This window comes from Pseudorasbora parva, chromosome 9 (genome assembly GCF_024679245.1).
Source record: "Pseudorasbora parva isolate DD20220531a chromosome 9, ASM2467924v1, whole genome shotgun sequence".
NCBI lineage: Eukaryota > Metazoa > Chordata > Actinopteri > Cypriniformes > Gobionidae > Pseudorasbora > Pseudorasbora parva.
In genome coordinates this window covers 47,401,890-47,415,232 of record NC_090180.1, presented here as the reverse complement: position 1 = coordinate 47,415,232, position 13,343 = coordinate 47,401,890, and the positions used below count along the sequence as shown (strand labels likewise).

The window sequence follows — 13,343 nt, the reverse complement described above, 5'->3', positions numbered from 1 at the left end:
TGCCACTTATTAAAATATTGAGTAAAACCCGAACACAGATCTGACAGTGCGGCCGTGCGCTTATACTTTCGGTTTAGAATTAGCGCCAATTCTGGGGCGGGTTGCTTGAATTTTGGGTTCATTAGCATTTGTATTGTTTTACTACTTACACATTTATTTTAAGTATATATCATTATATTATTTACAATACTCAGCATGGTTTATAGGGTGGGACAACCCCCATTTGGGGGGTTCTCTCCCCCCGACCCCCCCGCAATTTACGCCCCAGGGTGAGTAAATGATGACTTGATTTGTATTTTGCAAATCTGTCCCTTTAAGCTTTCATGCATTTGTAGAAGCTCAAACTCACAGCACTGGGTTCCAGGAGCAGACAGCGGCCTCTCCTGAGCCTCCTGATAGGAATACTGCAGCACAAGGAGACACTTATCATTCACAGCCTACATAGGCAGCTTTAAATGTAGAGAAGGTAAATGTATGTCCATTATACATTTTCCACAATGCATTGTGAAAAAAATAACTATAATGATAACTATAACAATAAAGATAATAAATATAACGATAACTATAATGGTAAATATAACGATAACTATAACAAAGATAATAACTATAACGATAGCTATAACTATAATGATAAAGATAATAACAATAACGATAAAGATAACAACTATATTGATAAACATAACTATATTGATAATAACTATAAAGATAACTATAATGATAAAGATAAATAACTAAAATGATAAAGATAACTATAACAATATAGTTATCTTTATCGTTATAGTTATTATCTTTATCGTTATCCTTATTGTTATAGTTATTGTTAACGTTACAGTTATTATCTTTATCGTTATAGGTATCTTTACCGTTAGTTATCTTTAACGTTATAGCTATTATCTTTATCGTCATAGTTATTTTTAACGTTATAGTTATCTTTAACGTTATAGCTATTATCTTTATCGTCATAGTTATTTTTAACGTTATAGTTATCTTTAACGTTATAGCTATTATCTTTATCGTCATAGTTATCTTTAACGTTATAGCTATTATCTTTATCGTCATAGTTATTTTTAACGTTATAGTTATCTTTAACGTTATAGTTATCTTTAACGTTATAGCTATTATCTTTATCGTCATAGTTATCTTTAACGTTATAGTTATCTTTAACGTTATAGTTATTATCTTTATCGTTATCCTTATTGTTATAGTTATTATCTTTAACGTTACAGTTATTATCTTTAACGTTATAGGTATCTTTACCGTTAGTTATCTTTAACGTTATAGTTATTATCTTTACCGTTATAGTTATCTTTAACGTTATAGCTATTATCTTTATCGTCATAGTTATTTTTAACGTTATAGTTATTATCTTTATCGTTATAGTTATTATCTTTACCGTTATAGTTATCTTTAACGTTATAGGTATCTTTAACGTTATAGTTATTATCTTTATCGTTATAGTTATCTTTAACGTTATAGTTATTATCTTTAACGTTATAGTTGTTATCTTTATCGTTAAAGATAACTATAACAATGAAGATAACTATAACGATAAAAATAACTATAACGATAAAGATAATAACTATAACGTTAAAGATAACTATAACGTTAAAGATAACTATAACAATAAAGATAATAACTATAACGATAAAAATAACGATAACCATACAGTGGTTGCTCTACAGACACTATTGATTCTAAAAGTGCAAAGCCACAGTGAATCTAATGTTCATTTAAAGGCTTTGGGCTTTTGTCAGCACATGGAGGACCGACTCACATCCTGGTCCCGCATGGCATTGAGCTGCTCCAGTTTCTTTGCCCAGTATCGAGCCTCTTCTTCCGGGATGTCTGAGGGAAAAAGTAATCAGTAACAGAGTTAAGTCCAGTTTCCAATCAATATTAACAAACTCTGGTGCGGTTCATTTGAATAAAAGTGAATGCCATCCGAACCCTGGCGTGGGTCTCGTCAGAGGCAGCCTTTGCCATTCAGAGACCCATTTTAAAAGCGGAAGTAAGACAATCAAAAACATTGTGTGTAATTGCAATTACTTTATCTCTGTTAAATTTACAATGTTATCTCTTAATAGCCTATTTTTAAAGGCTTTCTATGTCTTTAATCAGAACTATTGTTACAATCACGCCCAAAAACAGCATTTAATCTTCTATTTTAAGGATCTGAGTGCGTGGTCTAAGCGCAGGTGCACTAAGGGCGAGTCCGAATCCACTTTTGCTAGTTTAATGAGGGGGAAAATGGTCTGCGCTCCCAGCACATGATCCAAAAGGGTCGTCCCTGGTCTCCTAATAATCAGGAGCATTATTAAACCCAATTATTTTGTGATTTCTGTGCTGATTGTTTTTTTTAAATCTGCCGAATTATGCGGAATGGTTTGAAATGTGTTAAAAAGATCTAAAAATATTGGAACAAAGCATTACAAATAAAATATAAAATATTCACTTCTTAACTTTTATTTAAGGTTTACAATACAAATCCAAATATTATATATATATATATATATATATATATTTTTTTTTTTTTTTTTTTTTTTAAACAAAGCTTGATCTCTCTCCAGGCTACATTCACTAAAAGATGGAGAAAATATTGATTTATCAATTATATTGTAGACCATTCACTAAATGACCACAATTTCATATCATTCAACAATAAAGCAAAATAAATAAATACCTACTGAAGTAAATAAATTAACTATTTGTAATAGCTATAAATAAGTTATTTCTTGTTGTTGACAAGTGACCTCTCTTTAACTCCTCTGTGGTCAATTTTATTTGCGACATTTTAAAATATCACTCTCTCACTAAAATGAAATCTGCTGAATTTTCTGCAGATTTCGTGTGGGACTGCTAATATGTCATGGGTGTGTTTTGGGCATAACATGCAATAAACCAATCAGAGTCTCATCTCCCTTTCCCTTTAAAAGCCAGTCGCGATCGCGCCATGCCCGATTTGCTATTTCTCCGGCTTGATGACTCCGATCCTTTGAATATTCCTATTTAATAATTGTTTAATCGATGCATCCTCCTCAATAGACCGGTCTCTTGCATGATACTTTGAACTTTTAAATATTCCGACCTAACATGATTTCTGACACATGAGTGTGAGCTCACCCAGTGGCAGTTCGAAGCGCGTGTCCAGAAGCAAACAGTGGCATGTGGGATCTTTGGTGCCACAGATTTCATTATCCGCCATTATGACCTGAGAGTCCAGAGTCAGCCATTCCCCTGGTCCTTCCTGACACACACACACACACACACACACACACACACACACACACACACACACACACACACACACACACACACACACACACACACACACACACACACGCACGCGTTACACATCTACACACAGTTTATAGCTCAAATGACATATTATTAATACACTATGCACTTAAACTACGCTAAACAAAGCTTCTAACAGATATTACCAATCAGCGATTGGCTGTTTTATTTAGAAGGCGGGGCTTATTCCGCCATATTGCATGTGCACTTTCTTTCATTCAAAGTAATGTGAGTGCACTGTCTTTGTGTATCTAAAGTCTTTGACTACACACTATGAACCTTACTTTCTAGTGTATGACATTTCGACGACTTTGGCCCTGCCCCAAATGGCACACTTCATGTGCACTTTCGATCTTGTGGACTTACAATGGCCGTTGCGTGCGCGCGTCCGTTAAGTCCATAAGACCGCTGGATGTCCCATTTTACGTCTCAGAAGGGTGCTCGCGAGCGCCCCCTTTGCGGCCGTTATGCGCCCTCGATGCGCACTTCTGCCGAGCCCACACTGGTGCGAGCTTAGCTATTAACCTAATCATCTGAATCAACTAATTAACTCAGACCAAGAAATGCAAACTGTGCATTAAAAGCTACAAAAAAAGAAAAAAGTCTTAAATAGTGGTTTAAAATTGGCTATAGATGGAGCTGATCTATTGTGGAGAGGAAGATTATTCCAGACTTTTTGGCCGACCGCAGAGAACTCATGATCGTATTTGACAAACTCTTGTTTAAGTCCAACCAAATTCTGCTCTTTTAGCTCAAATCAGACTAAAACTGAATTTAAGGTCATCCAACCAGTTAAACCCGTCAGAAGTAGGTCCTTTCTGCAGGAATGCATCAGCGGATGCCTTTAAAGCAATCGGCTCGTTTAATTGAAAAGTTGAATAGAAGCCCATTAACCTTTCAGCGAGTCTCCTCCTCACACACGCCTCAGAGAGCTGGGGCTGTTAACCTCAGTGCACTGACTTTATTTCCCTCAATGCCGTTGGGGACAATCGCCTTCTGATATCTGATGACTCATTCGGTTTCTCTCGCCTGTGACATCATCCAAGGCGGCTCAAATGATTGGCTGCGCTCTGAGGTCGGCGTTTATTGCACATAAATCGCTCTTGAGGTCGAAAAGTAATATATAAATGTCTTATTCAGTTATTTCTCAGGCAAACATTAATGAACTGAAACAGATCTGACATATGCAGATACTGATTTGAAGACATAAACAACTAATCTTTTACACACTGTAAAACCTTTTTGTTGTTTTTTGTTGGTTTAACTTAAAAAAGTAAGTAACCTGGTTGCCTTAAAATTTTCAGTTTATTGAAATAAAAAAATTGAGTTGATACAATGAAGGAAATTTGTTTAATAAATAGAAACTCAAAATATTATTGTATCTGAACCACATAAAAAAATTGATAAATCATGAAAATAGCATAATTTGGCATGTTTCACTGAGTCGTCAGAAATAAAACACACAATTCCCCAATATGCTAACAAAATCTTTTAATAATATTTTAATAAAGGTTGTCGAATCCCGAAAAATGTTAATTGTATTAACTCAATATTTTAATTTCAACGGACTAAAATTTTAAGGCAACCAGGTAACTTTTTTCTACATTTTTTACAGTGTTGTGATTTTTAAGGTTTTATTATTATTTTTATTATTAATATAAATACTAGATTTTTTTAATTCACAGTGAAATATTTAAGTTGTTTTATATTTTTATTTAATAATAATATTGGTAAAAATATTATATAAATTGTCACATAAAAACTACAATAATAGCTATTATAATTTTAAAAAGTAATAATCATCATCTTTTTTTTTTTTGCCATTGGACAAATTGTACAGCCCAACAAACAAAAATAGCACACCTTAAAAGTTTGAGTTTATTGAAATTAAAAATTTGAGTTGATACAATGACGGAAATTGGTTTAATAAATAGAAACTCAGAATATTATTGTATCTGAACCACAAAAAATGTGATAAATCATGAAATGCCCAATTTGGCATGTTTTACTGCGTCATCACAAATAAAACACACTCAATGACCCAATATGCTTACAAAATCTTTGATTAATATTTGAATAAACGTTGTCCATTCTCAAAAATGTTCATTGTATTAACTCAAATTTTTTATTTCAATTAACTCAAAATTAAGGCAACCAGGTAACTTATTTTTTATTTATTTTTTTACAGTGCATAAATCACACAAACACCAAAATGTCAGAGGCTGAGAGAAAAAAACCCTCATTCATAATTGAGAGCAGATGATATATTATTCAAGCTACGTTATGAAAGCATGAGGAAAAACTCAGGGTCATATATAAAATGCGACATGAAAGCAAGCGTCTCAATAAAACCGCTGACTTTAAATAAAGCAAGCACTGGCTTACGTAACAGGACAGGCGTGCATGAGGAGGTCTGAGTAACTGAGGCCATAAATCCAGCAGTGTTTCCTGTGTCTGCACCAGATCTAATCAAACACTGCCACATAACGTGACCTTCACTTCCCCTTATCTGACATCACACCAACTATCATCTCTTTTAAGTTTCATTTAAAGTCTGATCTCTCCACAGAGCACATGTATTGCTCATATATTGCTTTGAGAAGAAACTGTCTGCAAGGTTTCTCCCACAATATCATAAGAGAAACATTTTTTTTTTACATGCGTGGAGCATCTCAAACTCCATCTCTGCATATGCTGTGAGTTTGGGTTGCTTTATAGCGTTCATCTGGGAATGCAATGTGCGCCAATTTATTAGATTTGTAACATAAATGGCTTATTAACATACGCCAACACAGGAGAATACGTCAATATGTTTATAAATATGCAAACAGTTCATTGTGAAGAGTTTACATGTGTCGTTCAAGAATTCAGTGTCTGTAGCATTTCTGTCTTAAAGTAGTGGCCAAATATAAAAAATTAAGCGGGCATTTGAATTAAATGTTGTTTACAAGGATTTGATCTGCTTAAACAACAATCACGTGAAACAACAACAAAGTTGGCGGCCTCGGCAGGCATTTGTTATAATACGTAATGTACATAAGTTGATTATGTATTATATCATGTATATTATATTATGTATTTTATCAGTGTTGTTCAGTAAAACCATATGATGACTTGCTTTTGAACAAAATATGATTGCCTCATTGTTTTAGTCGTTTAGTCACTTAGGTCTATTTTTATTACCACAAAAATAAATTATTCAAAAACTCGGTTAATTGTCAAAATAAAATAATCGACTGATTGCTCCATTAAGTGTCAAAATAATCGCCCGAATACTCAATTAAGCGTCAAAACAAATTGCCTGATTTTTCGTTTATGCGGGGAAATAATCAATCACGCGTTTATGCGGCAAAATAATCTGCCGATTATGCGTCAAAAGAATCAACCGATCACCCGTTTAAGTGGAAAAATAATAGACCGATTACGTGTAAAAATAATCGTCTGATTACTCATCTAAGCGACAAAATAAGCGTCCGATTACTCATTTAAGCGCAAAATAATCGACTGACTACGGATAAAAATAATCAACGTTTAAGCAACACAATAATCGACCGATTATGCGTCAAAATAATCGACCGATCACCCATTTAGGCAGCAAAATAATCGACCGATCACCCATTTAGGCAGCAAAATAATCAACCGATCACCTATTTAGGCGGCAAAATAATCGACCGATCACCTAATTAGGCGGCAAAATAATCGACCGATCACCCATTTAGGCGGCAAAATAATCGACCGATCACCCATTTAGGCGGCAAAATAATCGACCGATCACCCAATTAGGCGGCAAAATAATCGACCGATCACCCATTTAGGCGGCAAAATAATCGACCAATCACCCATTTAGGCGGCAAAATAATCGACCAATCACCCATTTAGGCGGCAAAATAATCGACCGATCACCCATTTAGGCGGCAAAATAATCGACCGACTACGTATCAAAATAATCAACTGAGTACTCGGTTAAGCGACAAAACAATCGACTGAAAACGGGAAGAAGAAAAAAAATTATGTTCACCCGTTTAAGCGACACAATAAGCGACCGATTACGTGACAAAATAATCGACCGATTATTCGTTTAAGCGACAAAATAATTGAGAGATTACTCGATTAAGTCGCAAAATAAATTGTCCGATTACTTGTTTAAGCATCAAAATAATCGACTAATTACTAGTATTAGGTTTAATATTACAACATTTATTTCATAATTTACTTTTACTTTATAATCAAAACGGACTTTATAATCATTACTTTTCTAATTTTGACGAAACACAAATCATCAGAAAGGTCTCAAGGATCTATATTTGGTGACTGTTTTGTGATATTTAGACAGAAATGTGTTAATTTGTTACAGTAGAGTGCAATTCAATGGAATGTGGATGACACCCGGTGGATATTTTTGGTAAAGGCCCAAACAAAACCTCATTTTTGTGATATCAACTTTAAATTTGGAACACAACTTGGTTAGACATTGATTTTATAGTAATTTTATAGTAAAAATTACTTGTAAAATATATATTTGACATAAAATAAAAATATTTAGTATAGTTCATTTGATTAACAGTAAATTTAAACTTCTAAAACTTTTTAAAAGTTTTTCACAAGACCAAACATATATTCCAAACATACTCTATGTATATTCCAAAGCATTCTTGAAATACAACCATTTAAATTGGGATTTTCTATTCTTAAAAATGGGAGTGACACGAAAGGGGTTTATTAAAAACAGAATTTAGTTTTTGTTTTTGGTATCAATAATGGCATTCATATCAACCACTGACATTTTGGCATCATAAAAACCCACCGACCTCATTTGATTGGCGAATGTTCTGTAGTGGGATCCAAACGTAGCCGACCATGGTGTCCCAGATCAGTCCTTTGTTCCACACCTCCACAGTGAGACCCAGATCCAGACGATTTATCTCACTAGACAGAACAATAGAGAGAATGAAAGGACAGAGCAAGCATCAGATGAAGATGAATGCAGGTGCAGTGGCTCAAGGCTCAATGGGCTTCTATATCCAATCTTTTGTGCTAGAAAAGTTCTATATAAGAAGAAAAGTCCTGTGGTTAAAAAACAAGTTTTTAATGTTGTTTATATGTCTATGTGGTGTTTTTAATATGCTATAAGACAAACTATGTGCAAATTTATCAGTCAACTGGTTTAAAATCGCTGGTGTTTCTGATTTCACCAACGAGTTGGATCATCACGTGACTATTGTGAGTGAGTGGAGGCGGGGCTCATTTGCATATTTATAGAACCGCGTACACTAAATGAGGCAAGGGTGTAGAGTTACTTGCAAGCTATTTTAAGGCATGCAGATTTTTTTTCAAGGAAAAAAGACTTAAATATGTAATTTTGGTGATCAAAGATGAGTTTTAAGGGATGACTAAAGGGGGACGTTAAATGATTGCATAATAATATTTTCATGTTTAATTAGTTATTTCAATTTAATCTAGCAGTAGAGTATGTTTACAAACTGCTTAATTAATACAATTTTAAATTAATTCAAACAAATTAAATTAAAACTAAATCCATAGAATGAGCACTTCTGAGAGTACTTTGACTCGGCGCAGTAAAGAGTCCCGGCTGAAAAATCCTCCCTCACATCGCACGCTCTCATTTCTGTCAATAGGCGGAGATGTAAGGGAGGATTTTTCAGCCGGGACTCTTTACTGCGCCGAGTCAAAGTACTCTCAGAAGTGCTATTCCGCCACACATTATAGTTCCATTTTAACCTGTTATGAAAAGCGCCACGTTTTATTTTGTCCCCATACTTGATCGTTCAGCTATTGGTGTAACTGTATTTAAATAGAGGAAACGTGGAGGTGTTTGGTCGCTTCTAACTTGATCTCTGTTTGGTACCATAGTGAATGAACTGGGCTTAGTGGGCTAAGCTAAATGCTATCAGATCGTCACCGCGCGTCAGAGAGATTAAGAGCACACACTGAGACGAGAGAGGTGTGTGTCAACTCGTTTTAGTTAAGGGAATAACATAGTTTAATATGTTTAATATTTTAAAAGCGGTGGAGTATCCCTTTAATTACTACATTAGTAATTTCTCGCTAGAAATGACATCAGAAGTGAAAAATATTTTTTCTGGAAAAAATATGTGGAAAAAGTTTTGTGGAAAATTAAAAAAAAACAACAACAAAAAACACATTCACACACAAACTGATCCTCAAACGCAACTTTCGGACGCCATCTTTTCCCCCCAGCTCATCTGTCACTGAATGGAAAGCACAGGATGGTGGGATATCAAAAATAATGAAGGATACATGTATGCTGCCTTCAAAAATCGATCAGATGAAGGTATCTCATGAGACAAGAAGTGAAGCAAACAGATTCAGACGTGGCTTGAGGCCATTGAAGGAAGCATTTCAGGTTTCGGTTGCAGCCCTAGACTATGTTAACAAGGCTAAATGAGAAACAGCTGAAACTAATTAAGGATAATGAGTCTGGGCAAAGGATTCTGGGAAATGCAGTTCATTACACTACATTTTTAAAAATCTAAATCCAAACTACCTGTGAAATGCAACATTTAAATATTAATGCAATTATTATTATGATTATATTTTTGTTAAAGCGTTGCTATTATTTTACAGTATTGTTATTAATAATAGCAGTATCAGTATTTTATCAGCATTGTAAAATGTACTATATAAAAGGAATACCATTACTTTATTTTTTATTAAAAATAAATAAATAATAATAATAATAATTGCACGAATATTTAAATCTGTTGCATTTCGCAAGCAGTTTGAATTTATATTTTTAAAAATTTACTGTAAAAGAATATTAATATTTTTTTAAAAGTTATTACAATTATGAAAATATGATAATGTAAAAATATGTTTTGGTGAGTTTATAATGTAATACATTTCTCATAATGTAAAAATTGTTATTACGTTATGAGATCAAGATTTTGAGAAAATTATTATATTGTGAACATTACAACAATAATGTAATGCTTATGCGCATTATGAGTTACTACACCTCTTTAAATAAGAGGGAATAAAACACTAAACGTGTTGTTTATCTGACAAAATCATTTGGGGGAAATTAATTAAATCAAAGCTATAGGTTTTATTTTAGTTTGCAAAAAATACAGAGAAAAAAAAACATGCATTGAAAGCGTCTGAGATTTTCTTCAAAGCACGGAGTAAACTACTAAACAAGTGTTTAAAGGGACGGATAAAACTTCATAAAGAAAACGAGATGTTCTGTGGTATAAAGTAAAAGGTTTTTATTCAACATCAAGCCTGGCGTGAAGCGGAGCGCTAACCGAGAGCCGTGTGGGTGAAGAGCTCATTTGGAGTCAAGATTTGATGTTTATCCAGAGACATTTGCTGTTCAACTGGGCTGATTGTTGGCACCACGCTGAGAGGATTTCATACACTAAACTACTTTACATAATCACATCACGGCAAAATGGAAACAAATAGGAAACAAAAAATGGCCAAGGGAAATATGGCACAGCTAATTTGCAGAACAGCAGGACACATTGCTAGAAAGAAAACCATGAGAGGAGAAAAGAGAGGATAATACTAAACACTTACATTTCTGAGATGCTATGGCGTTCTACGTGCATTCACACTGAAAGAAAAGCTTTTCGTACTTAGTATTTTTGTCTTGTTTCTAGTCTAAACATCAAAAAAATCTTAAAAAAAGAAGTATTTAGTAGACAAGCAAAAGTAATTGTCTTGTTTTGGGGAAAAATAACTCAAAATTACGAGAGTTTTTGCTTAAAATAAGCGAAATAATCTGCCAATGGGGTGAGTGAAATAATCTTAACACAACATTATTTTACTTACCCCATTGGCAGATTATTTAGCTTATTTTAAGCAAAAACTCTCGTAATTTTGAGTTATTTTCCCCCAAAACAAGACATTTTACTTGTCTAGTAAATGTTTCTTAAATGTAAGAATTTTTTGACTAGAAACAAGACGAAAATACTGAGTAAGAAATTCATTTTTTTGCAGTGCACATATTACAAATATTATTTCTAATGTGGCCAAATGTGTATTTGAGGAATAAAAAGAGAGATGCACGATTGCACTTTCACCGATCAGCCACTTTTCTTGGCTGATTCCGATTTCTGATTTATTTGTAAGTGTGACCTGCTGTTAGCGCTTTTGATGATTCAATATGCAATTGACAGCATATACAAACAAAAATCTACTTTTCGGAAATGCTCAATTATATTTTCAGTAAAAAAAGAAAAAAAGTCAAAAAATATATATAACAAAAGAACAAATAAACTAGTCTTCACTGTAAAAATGAAATACAGATTAATCCTTTCAATTAGTTAAAAAAAGTGACCCATCAGAGGGTCTTTTTCTTTAGCTGAATACTCGCCTAGATGGGCATTTTGACCTCATCTTGTGTGTATTTGACAGCAAGACACTCATTTTGCGACTTTAGGAATTTAGGGCCCTATGAGATCCGTTTTATTTTATTCCCAAATTACATTTTATTTTTTCTGAATTCCATTTTAATGATTTAATCAAAAACATGTCTAAATAACTGAATTAATATAAATAATTATAAAAAAACAACATTAATTTGTTTACAATACTAGAGCCATAAGAAATGTTTTCCCCCAGAAATTATGATTATTCCTTTAAAGTTCTAACAATTATTGTATTGTTGTTATTATGAGTAGTAGTAGTATTACATTACGACATTGATTATACTGTATAATAGTAATATTAGCCAAAAGTATTGGGACACCCCTCAAAATCATTGAATTCAGGTGTTCAATCAATTCCATGGCCCCAGGTGTATAAAATCATTCCTGACATTTCCTCACTACTAAATATTCCACGCTCAACTGTTAGTGGGATTATAACAAAGTGGAAGCGATTGGGAACAACAGCAACTCAGCCATGAAGTGATAGGCCACGTAAAATCATAGAGTGGGGTCAGCGCATGCTGGGGTCACAGTGAGCAGAAGTCTCCAACTTTCTGCAGAGTCAATAGCTCCAGACCTTCAAACTTCTGTGGCCTTCAGATGAGCTCAAGAACAGCGTAGAGAGCTTCGTGGAATGGGTTTCCATGACCGAGCAGCTCATCCAAGCCTTACATCACCAAGAGCAGTGCAAAGCGTGGGATGCAGTGGAGAGAAGCAGCCGCCACTGGACTCTAGAGCAGTGAGACGTGTTCTCTGAGCGACCAATCACGCTTAAGTCTGACAATCCCATGGACGAGTCTGGGTTTGGTGTTTTCCAGGAGAACGGGAAATGCCTGACTGCATTGTGCCAAGTGTAAAGTTTGGTGGAGGGGGGGGGGTATGGGGTGGTGTTGTTTTTCAGGGGTTGGGCTTGGCCTCTTAGTTCCAGTGAAAGGAACACAATGTTTCTCCAAGACATTTTGGACAATTTCATGCTCCCAACTTTGTGGGATCAGTTTGGGGACGGCCCCTTCCTGTCCCAGCATGACTGCGCTCCAGTGCACAAAGCGTTGGTCCATAAAGACATGGATGAGGAGTTTGGTGTGGAGGAACTTGACTGGCCTGCACAGAGTCCTGAGCTCAACCCGATAGAACAGCTTTGGGATGAATTAGAGCGGAGACTGAGAGCCAGGCCTTCTCGTCCAACATCAGTGCCTGACCTCACAAATGAGCTTCTAGAAGAATGGGCAAAAATCCCCATAAACACACTCCTAAACCTTGAGGAAAGCCTTCCTAGAAGAGCTGAAGCTGTTAGAGCTGCAAAGGGTGGGCCGACTCCATATTAAGAATGGGATGGCATTAAAGCTCATGCGCATGTAAAGGCAGGTGACCCAAAACTTCTGTCAGTATAGTGTATGTACAGTATGCAGTGTATTAGTCTCTTCTGAACACGTAGTGGAGAGCAGAGATTCTCTGCAGAGCCGCGTTATGCAAGAACAGCCGTGCTGCACCAGTCGATGTCTGCTATCAATGAACGAGAGAGAGAGATGTATGAATGAACGCGGGAGTGAGTCAGTGAGTGAGCTGGAGAAAGAGGGAGATAAAGTGAAGATGACAGCGATAGAGCCAAGCAATCAAACAGGAGATACTGAGCCA

At 35.0% G+C, this 13,343-nt stretch overlaps 1 protein-coding gene across 1 annotated transcript in view; it reads right to left on the bottom strand.

The window, feature by feature from the left end:
* Nucleotides 1–13,343, bottom strand: part of LOC137089318 (protein unc-13 homolog A) — a 99,984-nt gene that overhangs the window by 69,191 nt on the left and 17,450 nt on the right. Inside the window, exons 4-7 of the mRNA XM_067452872.1 lie at nt 8,103–8,220; nt 3,121–3,244; nt 1,775–1,845; nt 350–404 (exon numbers count right to left, since the gene is read on the bottom strand). Of these exons, the coding sequence (XP_067308973.1) occupies nt 350–404; nt 1,775–1,845; nt 3,121–3,244; nt 8,103–8,220 (368 nt within the window). The remainder of the gene's footprint in view (nt 1–349; nt 405–1,774; nt 1,846–3,120; nt 3,245–8,102; nt 8,221–13,343) is intronic.